Source organism: Condylura cristata, unplaced genomic scaffold (assembly GCF_000260355.1).
Source record: "Condylura cristata isolate star-nosed mole 26May11 unplaced genomic scaffold, ConCri1.0 scaffold00018, whole genome shotgun sequence".
NCBI classification, from domain to species: Eukaryota; Metazoa; Chordata; class Mammalia; order Eulipotyphla; family Talpidae; genus Condylura; species Condylura cristata.
Window position 1 is genome coordinate 41,832,806 of NW_004567119.1, and position 11,518 is coordinate 41,844,323.

Here is an 11,518-nt window from a genome sequence, read left to right on the forward strand (position 1 = left end):
CTGCGCCACCAGGGAGGGCCGTATAGAACAACTTTTTAAAGGGCTTTATAAAGTACTTCATATTACTTATATAAACATTTCATTATAACTATATTGTCCTTCAGTTCAAACTCTGGATGTCCAAAGCTTTCGTTGCAGTAAAATTCTGTTTGGGCTAAATTTCTAGAAATGCTTTCTCAGGTCCATTGGCTCAAGCCAGCAGAGAGGATCAGTGGAGTTCAGTTCCCTATGGAGGTCACAGGTGCAAAGGCTCGGGTGGATAACAAGATAGGTGTCGCACACCTGTTTTCTAATCCATCCCTTTCTTCCTTTTCAAGCTCCAGATGAGTAATTTGTGGATATTTTCAAGTCTTTCTTATCTCAGTTCTTAAAAGCCAAGATGAAAGGGGAAAGGAAGTACATTGAAGTTTCCTGACCCCTTGGCAGTCAGGCCTTGGCAGTCCAGCCCGGCCCCTACTCCCCACTACTGCAGGAGGGGTGCTTTGGCCCCAAGCCTCGTGGGGACTGAGCAGGGACAGAGCAGTGGTTCTGAACCTCTCTGGGCCCAAGGGATCCCTTTGGGAATGTGACAGCAGTGAACTGTCTTAGGAAAATGATCCCACAAAATCTTGTGCACCATTTTGGGGAGTTTATTGACCTACCAATGACCAGGGCAACACCACTTCCAGGAGCCCAGGGTTGAGCAGGTGGGAAGCTTCACTGTGGCCACATCACAGCCACTGTGGTGAGTGTGGTGCTGGGGAAGAGGCCCCAGCACTGGGGACGCGCCTGTGTCCTGTGTCACTATGGCCTAGGTGCCTTTTTTGTTTATTTCCAGAGAGTCTAAATTCTGCTGCAGTGTTAGGAACAACTGTTCCTTCTGTCATTCTGATTGAGAGAACAGCTGAGTTCTGCTTTCCAAGCAAATGGCCACTTAGAGACTGATGGGACTATTTTTGGGCTAGAAGGTGAGCGAGTAAGAACAGATAGATGAGCAGGAGGCTGTGACTTTAAAAACAAGAAGGCCCCACTGGTCTGAACTTTGAATGGGTGAACTTTGAATGGGCGGCTGGCCAGGAAAGCAGGGAGGAGCTAACCGCTGATACCACACTGAGGAAAAGCTCTCCATTACAGCCCTTTCTGCTGCTTTAAAGTGCTTAGGGTTAGGAAATGTAGCCCAACATTGTGACTACGTAGAGGAAATAAGAGGCAAAACAGATTTAGATGAGAATAAAAATTTATTTTGGTAAATATATTTTTTTATTTGCAAAAGCTGAAAATGCTCGTATAAATTACCAGCCCAGAGCTTAGATTCCCACTGGATCCACTTCATGAATCCAGCGTCTGTCACTTCTTCTTACCAGGCTTGGAGGCCTTCTCTAGGCCTTGGATGTGTTTTCGAGGAAGCTGATACTCTTCTACAATCCAAAAGAGCACAAACTCCTCAATGGCGTGCAGCCTGCATCCCCATCATCTCCTAACGTCTCTCCTTTGGTACCCACCAGCAAAGGGGGCTCAGCTCACCTCCCAGCCTCACCCGCTGCCCCCCTTACCTGCTGGCACCCTGCCCCTGCCCTCTCCCCGCACTCACTCCAATGTCCAGCCTGTTTAAGCCACGTCCATCAAGCACTCTGAGTTTCTGTATGCTGCTCAGACTCAACTCCTACAGGAAGCCTCAGGGACAACCACCTGCCTGTCCCCACAGCTCCAGGCCTAAGCGTCTATTTCAGCGGTTTTCACACGGACAGCTACTTTGTAGGTGCACTTCAGGCACGTGTAATTTCCTCCTGGGAGTGTGCATGACCGTGTCAAGTCAGCTGTTGTCTACGTTCCCCGTGGTCTCAGCACTTCATATGGGTCTTGGCTAAAAGGGGCTCAACTCTAAAAGTTAACTGCTGGGTACTGCCGTAGCCTGCGCAATAAATTTGACTACTGAGAACTACTTATGTACTAGACCTGAGAATGAAAACACAAGATCTCTGCCTCAGGGCACTGGACAGCAGGATTTTAGCCAAGTTGCATATACTAACAGGAACTAGAAATACAAGTGGAAAGTGTTATGTCAGCAATTCTTAAAATACGAATTTAAGGAAACTCAGTGAAAAGAGGGCAAGCTCTGAAACAGGCTTCCTGTTACCCCTGAGCTGGGCCAAGGTCAGACTTGGGTTGGGGGTGGTCACCCCATTGTGGATGTACACAGTGGACGTGGAGAACAACAGAGCTAACCGCTGAGGGGGCGTGGAAGGCTGGGGTCAGGAAGGGTCGTGCTTGTTGGGCTTCGATTACTCTGAAAGCACTGAAGAGGCAGAGGAAGTTCCTTAGAGAGCAGTGGTGTGATCACATTTTTTTTCGAAGGCGGCTCAGGCTCAGGCAGACGCGGAAGTTAAGTTTGAACTGAGGACAAACTGGAGACTGAGTGACCCAGAGCTGGTAGAGACAACTCAGGCTCTGGAGTCAACAAAACAAAGCTACAGCCCAGTTTCAGGGCTCAAAGGTAGGGATCTCAGGGCAAGATCGCCTCTGAACCTGCCAAAGCTGTGGTCTGAGAGGTCTGGGGCACAACTGCCTTATGCCGTATTGGAGAAGGGGGAACCAGAAGGAACCTACTTTAAGGTACAGTAGGGAAGGCAATGAATTTGGGGGTCTGGAGATCTGGTTCACACATCTGTCATTTGATCGCCCCTTCCCCCCCACCTCCTTGCTGACCACTGCAGCTCTGTGGCCATCTGCATGTACCCATTGGGTCGGCTGGGACAGCGGAAAGGTTTCTGCTCCTGAGGGAGGGTGCTCACCGAGCAGCAGCCGGCTGAGGTGGTGGACCTGGTTTCCCTGGATCTGGACCTGCAGGCTGTCCTTGGCCCCGGGGTCAGGCGTGACGGTGGTGCTAGCCTGGCATCGCTGCTGCAGGACGGCAGCCACTGAGCACGGGTCCAGGCCGTAGGCTTCCAAGTTCCGGACCACAGTCACCTGCGGGGATGGTGGAAGAGTAACGGGGGGTGCAGACAGCATGCCAGCCCGCGGGGTGGCCCTCGCCCCCTGTGTTCATCCATACAGCCATCGCTCCTCCACGTCCAAATTAATTCCTGTACTTCTAAATTGATTCTTTCTACCCCATCCAAAATGTGCTCTGTAATTTGGTGAGATAGATACTTTCCATCTGTATCACATACAAGCTGTGTTAAAAAGGGGGGTTTATTATTGTTATTCTGGGGAATTAAAAATATAAGTACAGGTAGAGCAGTATAATGAGCTCCCGTATAGCTCACCAACTTTAACAATGATAAACTCTTGTTGTCAACTCTGATTCATCTCTAGCCCCATCTTCCTCCCTCCATTGCTTTATTTTTTTTTTTAAATTTTTGTATAGAAGAACTGGGGTGTAGGCCAGAGGTGTGGGGGGTGAGAGGGTTTGCTAGAGACAGAGTGGGGAGCAGAACAGGCAGGTCTACTGAAACACACTGCTGAGGGGAGCAGCAGGCGAGACAGGAGGGGTCTGCTGCGCCATGTGGGTCAGCTCCCTGGCCCGGGATTGAACTCAGGCCATTGTGGTGATGGTGCTGAGACGTAACCCCTAGGCTCCCAGGGAGGCCCCTCCTTGTTTCTTTAAAAAAAAAAAAATAGTTGGTACATATATACAATGGAATATTACTCAGCAACCAAAAAAGAGAAACACATGTTTTTTGCAGCAACTTGGATGGAGCTGGAAAAGATCATGCTTAGTGAGATAAGCCAGAAAGAGAAAGAAAAATACTGGATGGTTTCACTCATAGCAGGAGTATAATGGATCAGGCGAGAAAATAATAAGAATAATGAACAGCCATATACCAGAGACATTTTGTGGGGGTGGAGTGGGGAATGGGATCAAAAATGGGGGGGCAGTGCACAGGATTACGGTGATGGCACACGGGTGACTTGGTGATGCGAAACCCGCGGGGATTACAATTGAGATGAAAAAAAAAATACAAAATGATGTAAAAATAAACTGTTTAAAAAAGAAAAAAAAAAATAGTTCTCCTTCACCCTTGCCTAACGATGGTGAAGCGTGTTCTGTCAGCAGGCTTGTGAGAACTGCTTTCAGTAGTCTACAAATACCCTTAATTTTGTCGTGGGATCCAGACCAGAGTCAGTGACGGTCCAGGTCATGTCGATGCCAAGCCCTGTCTGAGGTCTGAGCCCCAACGACTGATACATTTTCCCCCGAATAACTGGTCATTTAAGCTTTGCTCACCTACCTGCAGAAAGTAACTCACTACTTTGGGAAACAGCACTTTCAATTTTGGACAAGGCTAACTGTTATCTTTTTAGATTAATGCTTAAATAAGTTAGTATACATAGAAACTGGTACAGTGTCTCACACACAATCACACACTCCAGAATAGCAGCTATTGTTAATTATTATTAAGGTTTTCATTACTGGTTCTCAGGCATTGCTGCTTATATACCAAATAGTATTCTAAGTGTTTGACCTTTGCATAGTCCTTCATTTGATCCCCACAAAGCCTTAGAAGATAGGTGTTCCCCTCATTTTTCACATAAGGGAAACAGAGATACAGTGACTTGATCAGGGTCAGGCATTGAGGCAAAGGCTGATGTGAGCCCGGGTCTCTAATTTCAGAGCCCTTGCTTAACCTCCATACAATGTTCGAAGGGCTTTATTTTGAACCTGTCTGTCCTATTGAGCTTTCCATCCAGTAATCCTATTTTTGTCTCCCAAGGCTTATAAACCAAGCGAGCGCCTTTTCTCAAGAACAGCAACCGTTCATGTATTTGAGGACAGATGTAATATGTTCCCTGTAACTGTATGTTGCCAAGCTAAACACATTGTCCTTTCAGTGACTCCACAAGTTATTTTGACTGGGCAAAGCCCAAGAGGTAACATAATGAGCAATAGCTAAAAGCCCAGAACATGGTTCTAAGAAAAAAATAAAATCTGTTTACATTTGGAATCAGGCTCCAGCAAGTTTCCTATCCCAGAGCCCTCAAGGGCAGTGAGTGGCCACTGTGACCCAGCTTTATACCACACCCAGCCAGCCGCACAGACACGCTGCTTCACAAACACCCCCTGCAGTCCTGTGGCCAACTGAAGCCCCCCAGTTATATCAGAGAAGCTAGAGCCTAACATGGACATTCAATCTCCATCTTGTTAAATCACCTTTTTATTATAAGCTCTCTGTGCCAGGGTGATGTCAATGGGGCAGATTTTCCCTTTCTTCACAATGGGCTCTTGTCCGGGAAAGGTCACTTGATAGGCAGGCTGTAATTTTTCCAAACATCTGAAACAGGATTGAATAGTTGTAGATTGATAAAGTCAAGAGAAACTGTTTTCTCCCACCCCATGCCAAGGTGGCAGGAGCGGGGAGGTCTTGCAGGCAGTGGTTGGCCGGGCTGCACGTTGGCATCCCTCATTCACCAGGGGGCTGCACCCCACAGCTTCTGAGTCAGAAGCTCCCAGCAGCTCTACAGATTTTGAAAAGCTCCAAAAATGCAGCCAAATGGGGACCCATTCCTTCGAGGAAGAGAACATCAGTGACTCAAGCCACGGGGAACTGTCTGTTGGTTAGAGACCCTTTGGGTGGCCACCACCTGTCGCCAGTCTACTGGACACAGCTCTGACATGTTGACTCATACATACCCACAATACCCACAAGAACACCTTCCCCACAAGGAACTTCTGCTCTACCTCACAGCACTTTCTCTTGTCTGTACATGGGAACCAACAAACCCTTCTAGGAAGGGCCAGTCAGGGACTATCTCAGGCTTTGAAGGCCACACGGTCTCTGTTGGAACCAGTGAGCTCTGCCCACTCAGTGCAGAGCAGCAACTAAGGGTAGTAACTAAGGGTGAGACTGTGCCAGGAACCCCTTATTTATAAACAAGGGCAACAGGTCGGTCTTGGCCCAGAGCTGAAGCTTGCTAATTCCTGAATAAACTAATATCAGTTTTGGTTCTGTGGAAAAGACCCTCCCCACAGTCTTCTTCCTACCTTTTACTTCTAAATCTTTTTGAAGTTCTTACTTTTAATTAATAGTCTTTCCTCCTCTTAGTTTTCCTGCATTGTGTTGATCTGAGTTGTCCCCAAGACCTTCCATATTAGAATTCTACCTAAGTCTGTTTACGTAACCTGATGAAGACTGTTGCAATCTATAGTTTCACATGAGAGACATTAAGGGGAGGGCCAAGGCCTGGAGACGGCCTGCGGCTCCCCTACCTGGTCAGGAGACTGTCCCAAGGAAGCTTCATGACCGTGTGCTGTTCATTTTTCTCTAAGATGCAGTCACACAGGATGGGGTCCAACTTCACAAGACTAAAAGGAGAAAAGAAACAATAAAAAAATCCCAGCCCTACTTCCTCTGACCGAAGGGTCAATTCAGAAATCATTAGATGTCCTGTCAGTCATTCAGAATTATTAGAACCGGGCAGGGGTGGGCGCGGGGGCACAGCCCATAAGGAGGGGTGGCGTGGGGGGGGGGCACAGCCCATAAAGCAATGTATTTTTCTGATGGTTCAAGTACATGTTCTAGAACAAGGGAGAGTCAGGGTGGAGGGTAATGGGGAAGGGGGGCTATTTGTGGTTTCACAAACCAGGTTATTAGCCTGGTAGCTCCCACCTTTTAGACCATGAGGCCCTTTTGAAAGTACAAAGTAAATTAAAAAACACTGAAACACCTTTCATTTGGTCATTTACCTTCTGTATCCAATTATGTAAAAAATAGCATCGGCACCTGAAAACCTCAGAAATAACCTGAGATAATTTTGCTCAGTCTACAGTCAAGGTTGATAGCATATATGTATGTGAACACCCTAGAAATTACTAGGTGCCCATGGCTCATGGTTTAGAAACCACTGGCCTTAATTATTTTTTTTAAAGATTTTATTTATTTATGCACACTAGAACTGGGGTATAGGCCAGAAGTGTGAGGTGGTGGGGTGAGAGGATTCACCCAAGACAGAGTAGAGAGCAAAACAGGTGCACTGACTGAAATACACTGCTGAGGGGAGCAACGGGTGAGACAGGAGAGGTCTTTTGTACCCTGTGGGTCAGCTCCCTGGCCAGGGATGGAACTCATGCTGCAGTGGCTGTGGACAGCTTTGTAGTGCTGCGCTTCAACTTCCTGTGCCACCAGAGAGGCCGCACTGGTCTTTATTATGTCTAAGACTATGACCTCCTCCCCCACCCTCCACCCTAGACTTCTACAGAGGTGTCTAAGTCTGTCAAAAAATAACAGCTAACAAGACACAGTTCTTCTCCCCCTCTCCCTTTACTCACTTTTTGTTGTCTGCATCAACTAGGTCATTTTTCTTGGCGTAGTCAATAACGATAGAGCGGACCTCACTGCCCTCGAGGGTGCTCCCCTTCCTAGGTGAGGGAAGGGCCTGGGTTAGCGCACTGTGCGGAGACCACCGCCAGTGCCAAGACTTACTCCCTGCTCAGCAGGGTGCCTTCCTCAGCTCTTGGACCGCTACTTTGTCCCCCTTTCCTGACTGAGGCCATCAGGACTGGGGCGTAGTCACAGGCAGAGAAGAGAGAGGTCTCATTCACCTAGTCCAGAGCCTCTTCCCAGGAAGGAGACATGAAGCGGATCTGGGAGAAAAGGAAACTGGCGCAGAGCAGGCTTGCCCATCACAGAAGAAACTACTCAGGCTGGGAACTACAGGCCAGGACACCAAGCAGGCAGAAGAGGGCTGCTCTCCGAAAACTCACTTGTGGCCAGACGCCTGGAAGAGCAGGGTCATGCTGGCTGGGACACAGTAGAGGGGTTTTATATCTGGAGGGTGATAGGGCTGTTCCCTGCTACCCTCCTGGACAGTCTGGGAAGTCGGGGAGGGCTCGGGTATGACGAAAGAGGTGATCCTAAAACCCAGCAGAAGGAAAGAAAAAACACATTTTACACTGTCTCGACAACTCCCAGTCCGAGGCCCGGGAGCCCTGGGGCCAGCCGCCTGGCGAGCAGGCCCCTGCACTCACCTCGGGTGCTTCCAGTCCACAGCTACAATGCTCTCCACCCCTTTGCTCAGCTCCTGCACCTGTATAATCTGCTCCTGCTGCATGTGCTGCAGGAACTTAGAGAGCTAAGGGAGAGAGGGCAGTGGTAGGGGCTTCGTCGATTCCACACGCACACTAAGCGCCTACGATGGGCCAGCAGGGAGACTTCCTAGGGAGGGCGGCATGACAGGCCCTGTCTTTAACAAACGTGGGCCTGAGAGGCTCCACCAGAGGGCAGGGGACAGAGACCTGCTGGAGGCTGACTAGCGCTGAAACCCTTCCGAATTCTGGTCAGATATAAAGGGGCCCGAAGAGGAGGAGGGGGTGGGGGTGCCCGACCCACCACCTCAGCCCAGGGAGTTTTCGTCCCTATTTGCACCTGGAACCAGAAAGCTTAACTCTAGCCCGAGCCCCACACACAGGGCTTTGCCAGCGTCCAGCGGCGCATGTCATGTGTGCCCATGCAACCCTGTGTGGCTCTGCAGAGAAGGCGCCCGCTCACCTTTTTGTAGCTCGACTTCTTTACATCCAGCTGTCGTCCTTCAGGGCTGACGGCAGAGAGAAAGGTCAAGTTAACAAGCAGTCGTGGTGGGTCTGCCTCACACTTGTGGGAGGGCGCCTCCCGCACCTCCCCACCCCACCCCACTGTTCCATTCTTGGCCCAGTGGTGGCATCAAAGAGGTGTGCAACTGGGACGCAGCCGCTAGAGAACTGCTGTCCCACAGACCTGGCGGTCAAGAGGGAAGGCTCTCTATCTCGCTGTCAACACGTGGCCCTAGCCCCACACATGGCCAGAAAGCACTGGAAATGTAACTAAGGTGATGAAGGACTTCAATTTTATATTTTGAATAATTTCAATTTAAATAGCCACAGGTGGCGAGTGGCGACTGTATCAGGTACCAGCTTCAGATGCTCCCAGACTAGAAACCTCAAAAGCCTCTCTGGCCTCAAAAGCTTCACTACAAGGTAAACCTGGCCAACCCTGAGCTTTCAGGGCCGCTAGAGCAGCACTCCACCCCGAGGGCCACACCGGCCACACCCGTCCATCTCCAGTCTGCACTGCAGTTGGGACAACGGCAGTAGCTGCCATGGAGACTGGGTGACTGCAAAACCTAAAATATGAATTATTTATTACCTGGCTCCTGACACAGAATTTGCTCACCTCTGTCCTAGTTTTAGGGCGGGTCCCTGATGGAACCTTTCCCTCTCCCCAGAACTTGCAGTGATTCGTAAGGAGCCCTTCCAGAACATGCCCTGGTGAAAAACCTCTATCTTAGAGAACTACCTTGCATGCCAGCAAGGTGAGGACTAATTACCAAGTACCCTGCCCCACACTCCAAGCCCACATTTGTATAGGATGACCTAAAAGTGCCCATATACAAATAGAAAGAGAATTACATTAAAAGCATTTTTTGAAAAACAGCAAAATTCTTAAAAAAAAAAAAAAAATCAGCTCCAGGGACTGAGTCCTGACAGTATAGTAATTTTTATATGTGTATTAACCATCAGGCTATGTAAACTTGACAGCAACCCTACAACTGCTGGAAATTAGGGCTCAGGGAAGCTCAGAGACGAGCTCACATCACAGTGTCCCAACACTCCGGGACCCGGGGGGCTCTGTCTTCCGCCGGGCTCTAACCCCACACCCGCCTCCCTGTCCTGGCAACTTGTATTTGGGGTGGGGCGGGACTCACACTGATTCTTCCTGGTGCAACCTAATCTGGAGAAGCGTGAGGGGGTTGAATATTCCAGAAGAGGCCCCAGGATCTTTCTGGACAGGATATGTGCCCAGGATGTGACCACGAGCCCACATCCCCCAGCAGAGGCAACACTTCCATCTCCTCAACTTCTTTGCACCAGTGGCCATCAGCATTTCCAAAACTCAGAACCTAGTCTGTTTGCCAGATGAACCTTCCACTCTGTCCTTCCCCCAGCGTGTCCCCCCAGCAGAGGCCCAGCAGCCTCACTCCTTGGCCCCTTCCCCCAGCACCCCCATACCAGCAGGAGAACATGTGGCTGCCAAGAAAAGTGCTGCTGAGTAGCGGGAGGTCAGCCTTTTTGACACGGCACTTCAAAGCGTGCAAAAAGCATTGCTGCAATAGTTCATCCATTTGCTCTGCAAGGCAAAGACAGGAACCAGAGCCTTTGTGAGAGACACAGAAAAGTCTGGTGCAGCTCATGAAAACTCCCACTCAACTCCAGCCCCAGCTCACCCCGGGCCTGGAAGAATCCCTCCCGGGTGCTGAAGCTCCCACACACTCTTGCATGTAAAGATGGCTGATGGTAGAGAAGGGGTCAGACACAAGTCCCGGGCCAGGACTGCAAGAGATATCAGCCACTAGGAACTGGGGGGGGGGGGGGGGGGGGGGGGCCCGGGGGTGGGGCCCGAAAGCAAGGGCAGACAGGAACAGAGGGAGACCCCAGGAAAGAGGAAAGGAAGACGCTGCACCCTCCCCACCAAGACTGAAGCCTTCCCCATCCTCTCTAGGCAAAAGCAGAGCAGAGCTCTTCCGACTCCCAAATCAGACGGCTTCTGCTGGTTCCTCTCCTCCCACAGTCATACCTTGAAGGGTCTTGCTGTCTGTGGGCCCAAGGGTCAAGCTCCCAACTTTAGGGTCTTCTGAGGCTTCTAAGGGGGACTTCTCCCCGCAGATTTGATGCACCTCCCCATTTTCCTCCTCTCCTTCCAGGGTCAGATGCCTCATGTCTCCCTGCAGGGCAGAGTCCACCTGGACAGAGCCCTTGTTGTCACTGAGCTCAGGGGCATCCAGGGCCAGTGGAGCGATGGATGGTGGAGGGGACTTGTCTCCTGATCGCCTGGAAAAATCTCATGTCAGAAACACCCACCAGCAGCCACAACACTCTCCAACCCTGGTCAGGAGCTTGGCCGGAAGTCCTGAGAGAGTAAGGCCACGGCAGGCCTCCAGAAGGCAGAGAGCCTGATTCTCATCTCAACATTGCCTATTTCCTCAACTCTGAAATGGGGAGAGTAATTCTGCCGCCTCCCTATCCCAAAGGAATAACATCATTAATAAGACATCCTGAGGCAGAGAAAGATGAAGCAAAAAGCAGTTAAAGAGAAGCACTACCCCCCAACCAAAGCATTCCCTTCAATGAGTTAAAAGTAATAAAACCATTTTGAATTAAATAGCCAAATTAAGATTGCAATGCATCAGTCCAAACCAGTTTGGTGAAACATAAACCTGAAGCTTGGTGTTTACAGCAAAGCATAAACTGGACTCCTCAGGATTGCAAGCTCAGTTGTGCCTCTGTTAACTCAGAATACAGGGGAACTGGCAGAGAGGAGACTAGGTATGCATCATTAAGCCTCGGGAGGACAGGGAAGGAGGCTGTCACGGGGCAGAGCATGCAGAGAGGGAAAGCAAAAAGTTTTATCTCAGCCAAGTTGATATAAATCACAGTTTTAGATAACAGCGCAGCAAGGCTAATCAGTATTGCTCACAGTGAGGACGGAAGTGTATGTTTAGGTTAGTCTGATGAAGTAAACATCAGAACTGTTCTTTAAAATGGGGAGGCGAAGGGTCTCCCTGGTGG

The 11,518-nt window shown here is 49.7% G+C and overlaps 1 protein-coding gene across 2 annotated transcripts in view; it reads right to left on the bottom strand.

Annotated features, from left to right (window-relative positions):
• Positions 1-1,198: 1,198 nt before the first annotated feature.
• EIF2D (eukaryotic translation initiation factor 2D) overlaps positions 1,199-11,518 on the bottom strand; it is a 17,282-nt gene continuing 6,962 nt past the window's right edge. Inside the window, exons 6-15 of one of the 2 annotated variants that reach the window (XM_004685570.1) lie at positions 10,527-10,780; positions 9,962-10,079; positions 8,466-8,511; positions 7,946-8,049; positions 7,682-7,831; positions 7,247-7,336; positions 6,188-6,283; positions 5,132-5,252; positions 2,772-2,946; positions 1,199-1,397 (exon numbers count right to left, since the gene is read on the bottom strand). In XM_004685570.1, the coding sequence (XP_004685627.1) occupies positions 1,327-1,397; positions 2,772-2,946; positions 5,132-5,252; positions 6,188-6,283; positions 7,247-7,336; positions 7,682-7,831; positions 7,946-8,049; positions 8,466-8,511; positions 9,962-10,079; positions 10,527-10,780 (1,225 nt within the window). In that variant the 3' untranslated portion in view covers positions 1,199-1,326. The remainder of the gene's footprint in view (positions 1,398-2,771; positions 2,947-5,131; positions 5,253-6,187; positions 6,284-7,246; positions 7,337-7,681; positions 7,832-7,945; positions 8,050-8,465; positions 8,512-9,961; positions 10,080-10,526; positions 10,781-11,518) is intronic. The other variant, XM_012726978.1, reaches the window with a different exon arrangement.